General features: G+C 46.1%; 1 protein-coding gene across 1 annotated transcript in view; it reads right to left on the reverse strand.

Annotated features, from left to right (window-relative positions):
- Positions 1 to 14,593, reverse strand: part of SPIRE1 (spire type actin nucleation factor 1) — a 190,464-nt gene extending 175,871 nt beyond the window's left edge. Inside the window, exon 1 of the mRNA XM_065399520.1 lies at positions 14,287 to 14,593. Coding sequence (XP_065255592.1) covers positions 14,287 to 14,593 — 307 coding nt within the window. The remainder of the gene's footprint in view (positions 1 to 14,286) is intronic.
- Between the last annotated feature and the right edge of the window lie 381 nt (positions 14,594 to 14,974).

Here is a 14,974-nt window from a genome sequence, read left to right on the forward strand (position 1 = left end):
GGATACAGACTAACACGGCTGCTACTCTGAAGCCCATCTTATTAATGCAATTTTGTTTGTTCTCTACCTTGGCTTTAGTTTTTGCATACTCTTAATTGCATTGTATATCTGTCTGGCTTCTGTTCCTTTGAAAATGTGTTGTGCTAAAATTCACATATCATTCTCAAGCATATTTTAATTATCTACATTTGCCAGTAAGACTAACCTGAGAGTGTATTTGAAGTGGGACAGTATTTATTAAGCATTATAAAAGTATTTTTATAAGCATTACTAAAGTATCAATCGCCCTGCGCTAACTCATGAATTCATCTAAAAGTAAAAGAGGAATGTCCCCCATCCCAGTTCTTGTACCACAAAATTAAAAAAGCCTTCTTGTGCTATGTTCCCAAACTTGTAGGATTAATCCTTCATAATTTATGTCCAGGGTGTTAGATATCTTCCATTCCCCTCATCATGTCACGTCTCAATTACTGCAACATCCTTTTCTCTGGCCTTGACAAATGCCATCTTGCTCCCGTTATATTCATTCATAATGCTATTGCAAATATCATTTTCCTTGACGGTCGTTTTGACCATGTCACCCCGTTCCTGGCATCTCTCCACTGGCTCCCCCTACTCTATCACCTCAAATTTAAGATGCCTGTCTTCATTTTCAAGTTCCTTCACAATCAGTCCTCACTCTAGCTATCATCTCTCATTCACTACCAAGATGTCAACTCCCACCTCTAGCTGGCCCACAATACAAGCCTCCACCACCCATTTGTTAAGTTTTCAAACAAGCCCCTTCATGCTTTCTCCCATGATTCCCCTCACACTTGGGAGAAGCTCCCAGAAAACCTCCACAGAAAGCCCTCCTTATCCTCCTTCAAAACCTCCCTTAAAACTCTACATTTCTGTGATGCCTACAAAAAGCTTGACTGCTGGTTAGGCTGCTGACTACCCTGCTAACCAATATGGTCTCTAGTTTCCTGGTACTCCCCCATCTGTCTGTAATCATCTGGAGTCTCTTGTTTATACTTCGATTGTGAGTTTTTGGAGCAGGGACTTAAGATATCTGCTCAGGACTAATTTTTAAACCCAACTGAGACTTGAACCAGACCCAAGCCCATCCAACCCAAGAAGGCTGAGGTGTTTTCCTACCCAACCCTTCCCTCAGAACCTGAGTCAGCACTGCCACTACCTCCTGCCCTTGGGGTCAGTGCAGCAGTGGCTGCGTTCTCAGCTCCCGCCTGTCGCAGCCCCCTGCTGCACCATGCCGACCCCACGGGCAGGATGAGGAGAGCCAACCTGAGCATGAGAGGGTCAGGTTGTTTTCCAACTCAAACCCATAATTGTAGTCAGGTCCCGCTGGTCTTGGATTGAGCAGTAGGACTCTACAGGGACAGTATTGTTGTTCTTTGTTTATATATTGCTTAGCACAATGGGGTCCTGATCCAGGACTAGGGCTCCTAAGTGCCACAGTAATTCAAGTAATATATAATAACTATTCCATAAGAACATAAGAATGGCCCTACTGGGTCAGACCAAAGGTCCAGCTAGCCCAGTATCCTGTCTTCCGACAGTGGCCAATGCCAGATGCCCCAGAGGGAATGAATAGAACGGGTAATCACCAAGTGATCCATCCCATGTTGCCCATTTCCAGCTTCTGGCAAACAAAGGCTAGGGACACCAATTTGGCTTTTCTTGTCTCAGAAATTTTATCTCATCATTGTTCCCTTTGATCTGGCATTCTATAGCAAAATCCTATTAACTTACCCTTTTTATTATCTTTATGTCATGATGAACCTACAATGTCTGAATCCTACAATTCTGCCAATATTTCCTAGAGCAGTAGGTTACATTTAGGCTAAATTAATGAGGACAGTAGGTTATATTTAAGGCTATTTCTTGCTTTTATATTTTCCTTTGATCTTGCCTAAAATCTCAATTGTTCATTATTTATTCCTCATTCCCTCATTGATTTGTCAACCCACCACATTTTGGTTATATTCCCTTGTGTGTGTACTTCAAGGTCACCCTCTATTTTTGTCAGGCTTCTTGCATAAGTAATGTTGTAGACACATTACAAGGTGTCTTTTGGCAATATACTTCTTCCTTACCATGAAGTTTTTTGTCCTTTGCTTATTTGTCATCTCCCTCTCCAGTCTTGTCTACGCTAGAGTTTTTAGCCATCAACGTAGGGGCACTGGTGTGAACTCTTAGTACACAGGGTATATCCATGTAAACCATGATTAGAATTAATGGAGTTTACTGGTATAGCTACACTAATGGCAAAAGCCAGTGTAACAAGGCCTAAGGTTCATGGTACCTCTTTCACAGCTTAACACAAGAACTGTTTTTCTCTTCCTTTCTAGTGACTAGTGTCTGTTCCACTTCCACCCTACCCCATTAGTTGATATAAAATGATGTCTGCCATTCCTACCTGTCCACTCTATCAATGTACTGAGGACTACAAGTAACTATGAGGCTTTAGGATACCAAACTTTACTATCCTTAAATAGCAGTAAGTCTCATTTCTGGATATGTTAAAATAAAAACTCAAAGTCAGAGATAATTAAACATTAATTTAAGCTTATAAGGAGTACTAATTTCTCAAAGCATACATACTTTCAAATATTAAAAGCAACAAATTTTAAAACAGGGAATTCATGGCTATTCTGATGCATTTATCACAGTTCAGGGCAACTGTGCCTCTCCTCCCCCTCTATAGTTACACAAGGGCACCCCATCTAGGCTTCCAGCTTTCCAGCCATCATCTCTCTTGGATGGAGACCAGCATCTCTCCCCCTTCTGACCGAGATATTTCCAGGCTGAACAATTCCTTGCCTTCTCTGCGTTATTTCCAGCAAAAGACAGTCTTCCTAAGCAGGCATGCTTCGCTTCTCTCCTCAGAGATGGTATACAATATAATTGCCCCAGTGACAAGTTACCACACAGTTCTTTCTAAGGCCTGGTCTACACTAGGAGATTATGTCGAATTTAGCAGCGTTAAATCGAATTAACCCTGCACCCGTCCACACAATGAAGCTATTTAGTTCGACATAGAGGTCTCTTTAAATCGATTTCTGTACTCCTCCCCGACGAGGGGAGTAGCGCTAAATTCGACATGGCCATGTCGAATTTGGGTAGGTGTGGATGGAATTCAACGCTAATAGCTCCAGGAGCTATCCCACAGTGCACCACTCTGTTGACGCTCTGGACAGCAGTCCGAGCTCGGATGCTCTGACCAGCCACACAGGAAAAGCCCCGGGAAAATTTGAATTCCTTTTCCTGTCTGGCCAGTTTGAATCTCACTTCCTGTTTGGACATCGTGGCGAGCTCAGCAGCACTGGCAACGATGCAGAGCTCTCCAGCAGAGGTGACCATGCAATCGCAGAATAGAAAGAGGGCCCCAGCATGGACTGATCGGGAAGTCTTGGAACTGATCGCTGTGTGGGGCGATGAGTCCGTGCTTTTGGAGCTGCGATCGAAAAAACGGAATGCGAAGATCTACGAGAAGATCTCCAAAGCCATGACGGAGAGAGGATACAGCTGGGATGCAACGCAGTGCCGCGTGAAAATCAAGGACCTGAGACAAGGCTACCAGAAGACCAAAGCGGCAAACGGACGCTCCGGATCCCAGCCCCAGACATGCCGTTTCTACGAGGCACTGCATTGCATTCTAGGTGCGGCCGCCACCACTACCCCACCACTGACCGTGGACTCTGACGATGGGGTATTGTCGATGGCCGCTTCCTCGGAGATGTTCGCGGACGGGGAAGATGAGGAAGGAGATGAGGACGAGGCAGTCGACAGAGCTTACAACGCTGATTTCCCCGACAGCCAGGATCTCTTCATCACCCTCACGGAGATCCCGTACCAACCCTCCCAAGGCGTTACCCGTGACCCTGAATCAGGGGAAGGATCAGTCGGTAAATGTTTTAAACATGTACACATTTATTTGGAACAGAACAGGAATGGAATATTAACAATGGGTTTTTCATGATTACTTAGCCCTAGGTGCTTAACTTTTTAGTCCTTGCCAGTGCAAGTACTGCAAAAGTATCTCACAATGTCCGGTTTCTCATGATTAGTTTGCCCTAGGCGCTCTACTTTTTAGTCCTTGCCAGTGCAGCTACTGGAAAATTAGGTCAATATGTCCGGGGATAGAGCAGAAATCCTCCTGGGACATCTCCACGAAGCTCTCCTGGAGGTAATTTGAAAGCCTTTGCATTAGGTTCCTGGGGAGAGCGGCCTTATTGCGTCCTCCATGGTAGGAAACTTTTCCGCGCCAGGCTATCAGCAGGTACTCTGGGATCAGTGCCTCGCACAGCATGGCCGCATACGGCCCTGGTTTTTGCTGGCATTCACGCAGCATGCGGTCTTTCTCGGTGTCCGAAATCGTCATCAGAGTGATATCACTCATGGTGACCTGCTTTAAATTAGGGGAATGTTAGTACTGGGACTGATTGCCTGTTCCTTTACATAAGTGTAACCGGCGGTTTACAGCCACGCGGTGGAGGCAGCACAGGGGCAGCATACAGGGATCTTTCCCGGGGACAGCCGCGAGGCGGGTGGGACAGGGGCAGAGTTCATGCTGGCCGGATTGCCGGCAGCAGGAACTGGCCAACGCTAGGGGCATTGCTTTGAACGTGAAAGGAGGGCACTGCTATAAATTGAGCTTTCAGCAGCCAAAAGTCTACGGCTTAGCATGTCCGCCTGCTACCCGAATTCCGCTGTCCTGCCCCTCTTCTGTGATCTGTACTCCAAGACCCCAGGCAGTGAATGGGAAGGCCGAAAATTCGACCTTGTCCTGAGTGCGCATGTGATAGGTGCTGTGCATGGTCTTGTTCACAGAGAAAGACTATGTTCATTGTTCACAACTAAATTTATCTTTCTGAGGAATTCACTCCCTTTTTCCCATCCCACAGCTGCGAGTGTCTCCCGACCTACCCCGGCATCCCCCTCCCAGAGGCTGGCGCAGATTAGGCGCCGTAAGAGAAGGACACGGGACGAGATGTTCTCCGAACTTATGGGCTGCTCCCCAGCCGAGGCGGCACAGCAGACCCAGTGGAGGGAGAGCATGTCGCAATACCAGCGATCACACAGCGAACGGGAGGACAGGTGGTGGCAGGAAGACTAGCAGGCGACTCAAACGCTGCTTGGACTAATGAGGGAGCAGACGGACACGCTCCGGCGCCTTGTAGATGTTCTGCAGGACCGGAGGCAGGAGGACAGAGCCCCGCTGCAGTCTCTCTCCAACCGCCCTCCCCCGCCACAAATTCCCATCCCCCCCTCACCCTAAGTCCCAAGAAGGAGGGGCGGCAGGGGCCATGAAAACAGTCACTCCACCCCTGCAGACTGCTCAAGTACCAGACGGCTCTCACTCCCAAAGTTTTGATAAGTCCTTTCCTTCACTCCAAAAGCACCTCACCCAAGCCCCCGTCCCAGTGTCATCCCCTAACTGTGTAGTTGTTAATAAAAAATATGTTTCTGTTAATTACTGTTTCCGTCAGGTTCTTTTAGAGGAGAGTGTGTCTGAAGGGGGGAAAGGGGGTTGGTAATTGGAGAGGACAGTCACCTTTACCAGGGTACAGACACGGGGGCAGGTTCAGCAGCAGGTCACACACACACTGCAGTCACTAGGCACCCTGGTCAGTCTGGGAGGTGGTTTTCATGTTCTGTGTGGGGAGGCTATGTGAGTTTGTGGCGGGGGAGGGCGGTTACAGATCGTATGCAGCGGTCCTTAGCCTGGATGACAGAGCCACGCAGCAGGGGATCTGTAACCGTCCTCCCCCGCCACAAACTCACATAGCCCCCACACACAGAGTCCCGAAAAGGAGGGGTGGCAGGCTCCGTTGAAACAACCAGTCCACCACTGCGGACCGCTCTAGGAGCGGAAGCCTGTCATTCCTCGAGTTTAGAAGCGTCCTTTCCATCACTACACCCGCTCCCCACCAAAGTCTGCGTCCCAGTTTCAACCCTTTACCACGAAACCCTTAATAAAGAAAACGGTCTTAATGAACAAAGTTCCATTTATTTTATTTTATTTTTTAAGGTGTGTTGGAAGGGGGGAAACGGGGTGAAGGGGGTATGTAACTGGAGAGGATAGTCAACATTAACTGGGTAAAGAAACAGTGGCAGGTTCAGCTTCTCTTTAAACAAAATTAATAGTCACAGGTTACCCTGCTCACTGTGGAACCTAGCTTTCAAAGCCTCCCGGATGCACAGCGCGTCCCGCTGGGCTCTTCTAATCGCCCGGCTGTCTGGCTGGGCGTAATCAGCAGCCAGGCGATGTGCCTCAACCTCCCACCCCACCATAAACGTCTCCCCCTTGCTCTCACAGAGATTGTGGAGCACACAGCAAGCTGCAATAACAATGGGGATATTGGTTTCACTGAGATCAGAGCGAGTCAGTAAGCTTCTCCATCTCCCCTTGAGACGGCCAAAAGCACACTCCACCACCATTCTGCACTTGCTGAGACGGTAGTTGAAGAGTTCTTTTTCACTGTCCAGGGCGCCTGTATAGGGCTTCATGAGCCAGGGCATTAGCGGGTAGGCTGGGTCCCCGAGGATCACTATAGGCATCTCCACATCCCCAAGAGTTATTTTGTGGTCCGGGAAGTATATACCTTCCTGCAGCCGTCTAAACAGACCAGAGTTCCTGAAAACACGAGCGTCATGAACCTTGCCCGGCCATCCGACGTTGATGTTGGTAAAACGTCCCCTATAGTCCACCAGTGCTTGCAGCACCATTGAAAAGTAGCCCTTTCGGTTAATGTACTGGCTGGCATGGTGGTCCGGTCCCAGGATAGGGATGTGAGTTCCATCTATAGCCCCACCGCAGTTTGGGAATCCCATCGCGGCGAAGCCATCTATGATGACCTGCACGTTTCCAAGGGTCACTACCTTTGAGAGCAGTAGCTCAACGATTGCGTTGGCTACTTGCATCACAGCAACCCCCACAGTAGATTTGCCCACGCCAAAGTGGTTCGCGACTGACCGGTAGCTGTCTGGCGTTGCAAGCTTCCAGAGGGCTATGGCCACTCGCTTCTGGACACTCAGGGCTGCTCGCATCCGGATGTCCTTGCGCTTCAGGGCAGGGGACAGCAACTCACAAAGTTCAAGGAAAGTTCCCTTACGCATGCGAAAGTTTCGCAGCCACTGTGATTCATCCCAGACCTGCAGCACTATGCGGTCCCACCAGTCCGTGCTTGTTTCCCGGGCCCAGAATCGCCGTTCCACAGCATCAACATGACCCATTGCCACCATGATGTCCACGGCGCGGGGTCCCGTGCTTTGCGAGAGGTCTGTGCCACTCTCAGACTTAATGTCCTCACCGCGCTGCCGTAGCCTCCTCGCCCGATTTCTCAGCATCTGCCTCTGAAAAAGGTGGATGATAAGGTGCGAGGTATTCACAACGGCCATAACTGCAGCGATGGTCGCAGCGGGCTCCATGCTTGCAGTGCTGTGGCGTCCGCGCTGTCACTCACCAGAAAAGTGCGCGAACTGATTGCCCGCCGGAGCTTTCAGGGAGGGAGGGCGGGAGTGACGGTTGAATGACGACAGTTACCCAAAACCACCCTCGACACATTTTTTTCCCCAGCAGGCATTGGGAGCGCGACCCAGAATTCCAGTGGGCAGCGGGGACTGCGGGAACTGTGGGATAGCTGCCCACAGTGCACCGCTTCCAATGTCGACGCTTGCCCCATTCGTGTGGACTCACAAAGTCGAATTACTGTTCGTAGTGTGGATGCACACGTTCGACTTTGTAATATCGGTTCCACTAATTCGATTTAAGTAAAATCGAACTACTCTCGTAGTGTAGACATACCCTAAGCAAGCACATTTTACTCTTAAGGTAAAAGCAATACACAGAAAACATATTAAAAATTACAGAAGGACTTGCACACATGCTAATAAGCTTACCAGAGATCACCCCTGTAACTCCAGCATGGGCTCTGGTAGGTGAGCTGTCCTTCAAAACCCCCACACACAGATGTTCCTGTCGTTTCGAATTCATAACACTCTTCTGCCCAGAACAGTAACCACACATGAATCTGTGAATCACTCATTTATCTGGTTAGGTTCTTTGAAGAAAACCTGAATATGTAATCAGCCAGACAACAAGTCTCTGCTCAACTCTACAGCTTCAAATGGATAGATTCCAGGTGTTTAATTTGCATTTTCTTTATACCAATATTTCCTATGAAATCTACTTCATACGTATGGTCTCAAAAAGTACTTTGAAGTTCCTAATATCTCCCAAAGATTGCATTAATCCTCTCTTTCTCCTAAAGAAGTTCCATACAATCCCACAACAATACATAAACCATTTGCATTTTTAACATAGTGGGCTTCTAAAATACTTAAGCTTAATTCAGTAAAGTTTAACTTAATTCAAGAAGGTTTGTCGAAAATATTACAGGAAATTGCCATCTGTCACACCATTTTCTTTCAAAGGGTCAATACTACTAGAAGTATAATGTCTTTACATAGATTTTCCTTTCTTTAAAAATAACCTATATATATTTTTCTAAACAATGTTTTTTGAAAGACCAATGGGCAAAAAGCATTTCTTGCCATGAACTAGATCTGAAGTTAATAGGCCCCATATACTCCTTTCCAATATAGAGTCACACAAAGGGTGCAAGGGCAGAACAGCAGAAACCATTCCTCTACAGTATACAGTCCGTAAAAACCACTCTGTAGTCAACACTCTGCAAATCTTTTTGGGGTAGAGGCAAGGAGCACACATTCTCTGTGCTCCCATCAACTAGTGGAAGATTTTGAGGATTAAATGTGCATAATAATTAATGCTGGTCAAACGAGCAGTAATTCTCCACTTTGCCTTTTATCCGTGGGCGTGTGAGGTGGAAAAGAACATCCACTGACATCACCGTTCTCTGGGAAGCCACACGCTCAGTAGAGAATGGGAAGGGAGCACTGTGGCTGTGCCAGTCCTCATGATTGACAGCTGGAGAATGGCCTTGTGAGATTTTCAAACCACCGCTTGCTCCCTCCACAATTCCTCAAAGCCATCCCTCCTCTTTAGGAGCTCAATCCAATCCCCACTGAAGTTAACAGACACCTATAAATTGACTTTATACTGGTATTGGATCTGGCCCTAAGGGAGCACGTAAAGGAAACTGAGATTTCTAAGTATATTTTTCCATCTCAAAGATTTTCTCATATGTAAGGAACATGTAAGCTAGAGCTTTTAATAACTAAAATTTGGCAGATCAGTTACAATAACAACCTTATTTCTGAGAAGTAACCTTATATTTGTTCAACTCTAACACTGATGAATACATTGCCAAGGATTTAATATCAGTTTTTAATAGTCATATAACTGTCACCTCAACTATATGCTTGAGGTTTGAATAATATGTAAGAAATGCTTATTCACAATAGCATTTATATAATGAAACATCTCTACACCAAAATGTTCTAATATTTCTCAATGACCAGTTGCCGGTCTCTGAGATCTCCCTGACACAGTTTAGGAAGGCAGCAAGCCAGTCCCTGGTACCAAAAAGATTGAGAAACACTGATCTAACTTATACAGAGGTTTTGTTTTTATCTGCTCTGGCATTTTATCAAATGTTGCTGTAAATTAATTTTTCAGCAAACATAAGTAACAAAGGACAAGCCATTTGAGTTAAACATATTTTGTACCTTCTTGGTTTCTGCAATTTTATATAAGAACCCACTGTAGCATTTACATACCAGACAGAGTAATTATGATTCACACTAAGGTGATCATAGTGGACTCAGCACTTCATTTCTGCTAGATTAATCTATTTATACTTATTACATTTTTAATGTTTATTTCTTCCCCATCTAGCAAAATAATGAGATTTGCAATATACTCTGAAGACAGTCAGGTACTTTATAGGCATCTCTAAAGCAAATTCTGTAATACTGCTTTATCTCTGCATTTGCTGTTCCATACGCTATACTGACAGGCATGACTGATCACATCCTCAACAAAGCCTGAATGTTCACTAAACCAAGATACCATTCTCGGGGGACTCCTTTATTTGCCCATACACACAGGATTCCACTGTATACAAAAACAGCAACCAACATCCAATATTTGCTTCTTTTGATAAATTAAACCTGTACAATAAAGCTAGAATCAAATATGCTTATGTGTATTACTACAGAAAAATAAAGCAAGAGACTAGCTTTTGAGCTCCACATGCCCTGCAGGAATAAAGATGAGTAGGATGGACTAGCACCTAAATTCAGAATATCTTTGCTTTTATTCATTAGAAATTTAACAGAAAAAAATATTTTAAACGTTAAAAAACGTTAAAAAATGTAGGATCCTAATCATTAACATAATGCACAGATAACTAAAACAAAGTATTTAAGAATCGTTTTCTCTTTTACGTACCTCATAGGACCCAACTTCAGAGTTATTTCTTCTGTACAAACTGATGACATTGCAGACATACACAGCTCTTTATGGTATGTAACCCTTGGCCTGATCCAAAACCAATTTAAGTCAATGGAAAGGCTACAAATCATTTCACTGAGCTTTGGATCAGGCCCTTTATGCTCATCTGAACTAGTTTTGTTGCCATCAATTTCTGCAGGAGGAACAGAACAAAGCTGTGTTTCTTTGTTTTATACGCTAAGTCTAGTCAGTTTCATTTTAAAAATCTATTTATTTGTAAATTCAAAAATAGCTGTGTATTCCCCTAATGATGTAAGGCCGGGTTTGAAAAATCCACTTGCAGGAAGCTGTTCTGGAAAAATGCCATCAATTTCTGCAGAATCTGTTTTTTAATATAAATAGTAATTAATTTCTAGCTTTTATGTTTGTGGAGATAACTTTGGTTTAATCTTCCAAACACAAACTAATGCAATGCTGTCTTCCTAAGTCTACCGACAGCTCCAGTGCCGGTGCTACTGCTCATTGCTTCCGAAGCTACAGCAAAATGAAACTATGATTCTTGTTAATTTTCATTGCTACTAACCAGAAGATTGTGAGTAGCAATGAAAAGCTAGAATCAGGTTGATTTCATGCTATTGCTGCTTGTGAAAGCCATGGGCCAGAAGCATTACACCTACCCACTGGAGAAGAGGACCTGAAAACTGAGGCTGAGAGAATAGTACTAAAGAACGCACACCCTCAGAACACCTTGGCAGAATCCAGAAAGCTGAGGAAGAGGTATATTTTGCAAAACCACTCCCAAAAAATTACAGCTGTCAAGAGGATATAGGGTGGGAGGGAGGAACACAGAGAACATTGATCCCTTTCAGCAGCCATGGGTGGTGTTGAGTGGAGGATTCAAATTTATCAGACACCTACCAGCTGGAGGCTGATACAAAAGATGGAGCCAGTGAGCAGGGTCTAGGGACAGCTCTATGGTAGGAATCCCAGCATCTTTCCTTTTTCCAGTATATGGGGAGGAAGAAGCATTGCCCCTTGGCCACCTCCTCCACCCAATCTTTTATATCAATCTTTGGCTAACGGGTTTGGTTCTCTGGCTCTTAGGTGTATAGTAAGATTTTCAAGACCTAAACATGAGTAGGTAATATGAATAGATGTTTGAGGGTCACACACAAAAAATAGGGAGAAGACAGGGAATAAAATGTAGGAAAAGAGAGAAAATTATATAAGGGGTTGGAGGGAAAAATGGAAAAGAAAAAAAACTAGGCCTTGTCTATACTAGGATTTAAAGTATGATACACCTCTACCCCGATATAACGCTGTCCTCGGGAGCCAAAAAAATCTTACCGCGTTATAGGTGAAACTGCGTTATATCGAACTTGCTTTGATCCGCTGGAGCGCCGAGCCCCGCCCCCCCGAGCGCTGCTTTACCGCGTTATATCCAAATTCATGTTATATCGGGACGCGTTATATCGGGGTAGAGTTGTATTAGCTAAGCAATACATTTTAGAAGTCTAGTGTAGACAAGGCACACCACATTTAACATGAGATAAACTGGTCAAGTTAAAGCCTAATGAGGAGCCTGAGCTTTACATCACACTTTAATCCTTGCCTAGACAGGGCCTTACTTAAGACAACTAAGAAAAAGATATATCATGATCTGTTATAAGAAAGAAAAGAGGAAGTGGAGTGAAGCCAGGAAAGGAAAGGAGGTATAAACAAAAACAAAAGAGATGTAATAACTTAATACATTTTCTGAAAAAAGTCTGATTGAAAATGTTAGAAGTAAAATGTGCTTCTGCAGTGCACAACTCTCTTCCTGTGTTCCTGCAAAATGCAGGGGCTGGTTGTGGAGGTTTTGTCCCACTGGTTAGTAGGAGTTTGTGTAAATTTTTCAATTGATATCAGACTTTTTATTTATTTATTTAAAAAGCATTCCAGATCAATTTTAAATTGGAATTTCCATTAGACTAATATCACAAGATTATGTCTTATTTTTCACCCTATGTATTTTGATATTTGTACGCACCCTCACTAGTTCCAGACAGGATTACTGTAATTCTCTGGCACTGTTTGTCCAGACAGACATCTTTTAAAAGACTTCATTAATTCATAATTCCAGATTAGTATTCATGTTCTAAATGCTTAATTTATGTTACTCCCATTTTGAAGACTTTATATAATAATCCTCTGTTTCATATCAATTTTCAAATCTTGATTCCTATTAAGGAATTTCGCTGACATTTACTCTTATCATGATGTGGACTTTTGGGATGCTATTATCTGAGAGATCTGCTTCACTTTTATATCCTTCATACTGACGGTTTTAGATTTCATACAGAAATCAAGCTTCGTTTACATAAAAAAGAGCTTATAGGCTTTTTCACTTATGAACATGAGCTTTGAAACTCCATGAACTGAAAAATGTGATGACAACTGAAAATACATTATTTCTATAAACTTTAAAATACCTAGTGGTATGTGCTATGTCACTGGCAGATACAGATTGTTTTGCTATTTGGCTAATGTTAGCATACCTATCTATAACATCAATCTATTTCTGGTGAGTGTTCTAAGATGCTGATCTGTTTTCAAAAATGTTTTAGAAGAGGTAATATAATCAGAGACATTTGAAAGGTACATCTTATAAATACTTATAATATGGTATTATATTACTCAGACACCAAAATATATATTATACATTATAATTATACTCCATTATAAAATACTGCACATACATATTATATATCTGTGTGTGCATCATACATTTAAAATATTTATATTTCATATCCTGTATGTTCTACCCTGGATATCAAAAAATGCATACAAATAAGCTTTTATTATATATGTTATAGTATTACTCCCTAACCACTATATGCCTCTGTTAATTTGGTCTTCTCCCGAAAAATTTACTACTATTATTTATTTATTTTGATGCCAAATGGCACAAACAAAGGCAAAGGCACAAAAGAAGGCATACATCGTTAATACCTCCTCCTCCCCCTCAACATTCAGTCCAGTCGAACACTGTGCACGGTCTCTCTGACAGCTGCTCTCTTTGTTTTGCTTTGCAGCGCCTTCCCCCTCGTCATGCTGACCTACATGGGCAGCTTTCATCGATTTCCCTTCTCCAGGCTCCCTCTCCCACCAGCAGAAGGATTCTGATTGAAGGAGCCGCCGGAGCTCTCCAAATCAACACACACACCCTTGTGTACCTGGGGCACTGTTAGTCAGTCCAGCTTGGTAGAACCAGTGCAGTGTTACACTAGACAAGCTATCGCAAAGAAAGCCACTGAGTCCGATTTGCTCTGACCCCTTCTAAAGTGCAGCACACACACACCCCCGGGGGCCCCGCCCCCCCGAGCGGTCCGGCTATAATTCTCTGCCATTCTGCTGGCTCTGTGCTGCTCGTCTCCGCATCAACCAAGGGGGGGGCGGGGGGGGGGGGAAGACAAGATATACACTAGGGCCCAACATGGGAGACCCCTGACCCAAGTTCAATACAGCCATTTATAGCAGGGATGGTGAAATGTGACATTCATACACAGCGGGATTCACACACGGGCGAACCAGGAGCAGAATCGCCGTGGCCGCAGGCGGATGGGTCCTGGGGAAAGGGATTTACTCCCAGTGTGAACGGGAAAGGATTGCGTTGGGGGAGTGGGGGGGGGAAGGGGGACACCAGATTCAGTTCGGTGCGGCTGGAGGGGGGAACAGGAGGGGCTGGAACAGCCCCAGGTCAATAGCGGTGGGAAAAGGGAAGGGCCCGGGGCTCCGACTCACCCGCAGGGCTGCGGGGGTGGGCCCCGGGAGGGAGCCGAGCCCCTGACCCGGGGTCACTGCGAGAGGGAGGCCCGGGGTGGGAGCAGCCTGTACCCGCAGGGCGGCCCTGGCTGCCTCACCTGCTGCCGGAGGGGAAGCCCCACTGGGCGGCTCCAGGGTGACGGCTCCGTCCTTCCAGATGCGGACGTGGGAGGCCACCTCCGCCCTGGCGGCGGGGGTCTCGCGGCGGCGGCCCCGGGCCCGCAGGGAGCCGCAGCACTGGTAGCACACGGCCCACGCCTGCTCCTCGTTGATGGGCTGGTTGTAGAGCCTCAGGATCTGCTCCAGGGAGAGCGCGTCCCGCGCCTCGTCCTCCCTGCGGCAGGAGGCGTCTCCTGCCGCCGCCTCCCGGGGCCAGTCTCCGGGCAGAGCCCCGGCGCGAGCCATCCCCGCTGCTGCCTGCCGAGCCTCAGCGCAGGGAGCTCTGTTGCCGGGCCCCGCTGCGTCCCGTCCGCGCCGGCCTCATACTCCTCCTGCTCCGCCAGCCCGCGCCGCCGGATACACGGCGAGCACCGACCCGCAGCAGCGCCCCAGCTACTCAGCGGCAGCGCGGCCGCCCGCTCATAGCAACGCAACGGCGTCCCCTCCCCGCCAGATCTCCGCGGGGCCGCACCGCCTCCTGCCGGCGAAGAGCGGGGCCGGGGAAGCGCCGCGCCGCCGCTCAGTGACTGGGAGGAGGTGGCTGGGATGGGTTGACACGAAACCCAGATTTAGCCGCCCTCTATAGGCAGCCGAAGTCCCTCCTCGGCCATCTTCCTTGCTAAAGCG

This window comes from Emys orbicularis, chromosome 2 (assembly GCF_028017835.1).
Source record: "Emys orbicularis isolate rEmyOrb1 chromosome 2, rEmyOrb1.hap1, whole genome shotgun sequence".
NCBI classification, from domain to species: Eukaryota; Metazoa; Chordata; order Testudines; family Emydidae; genus Emys; species Emys orbicularis.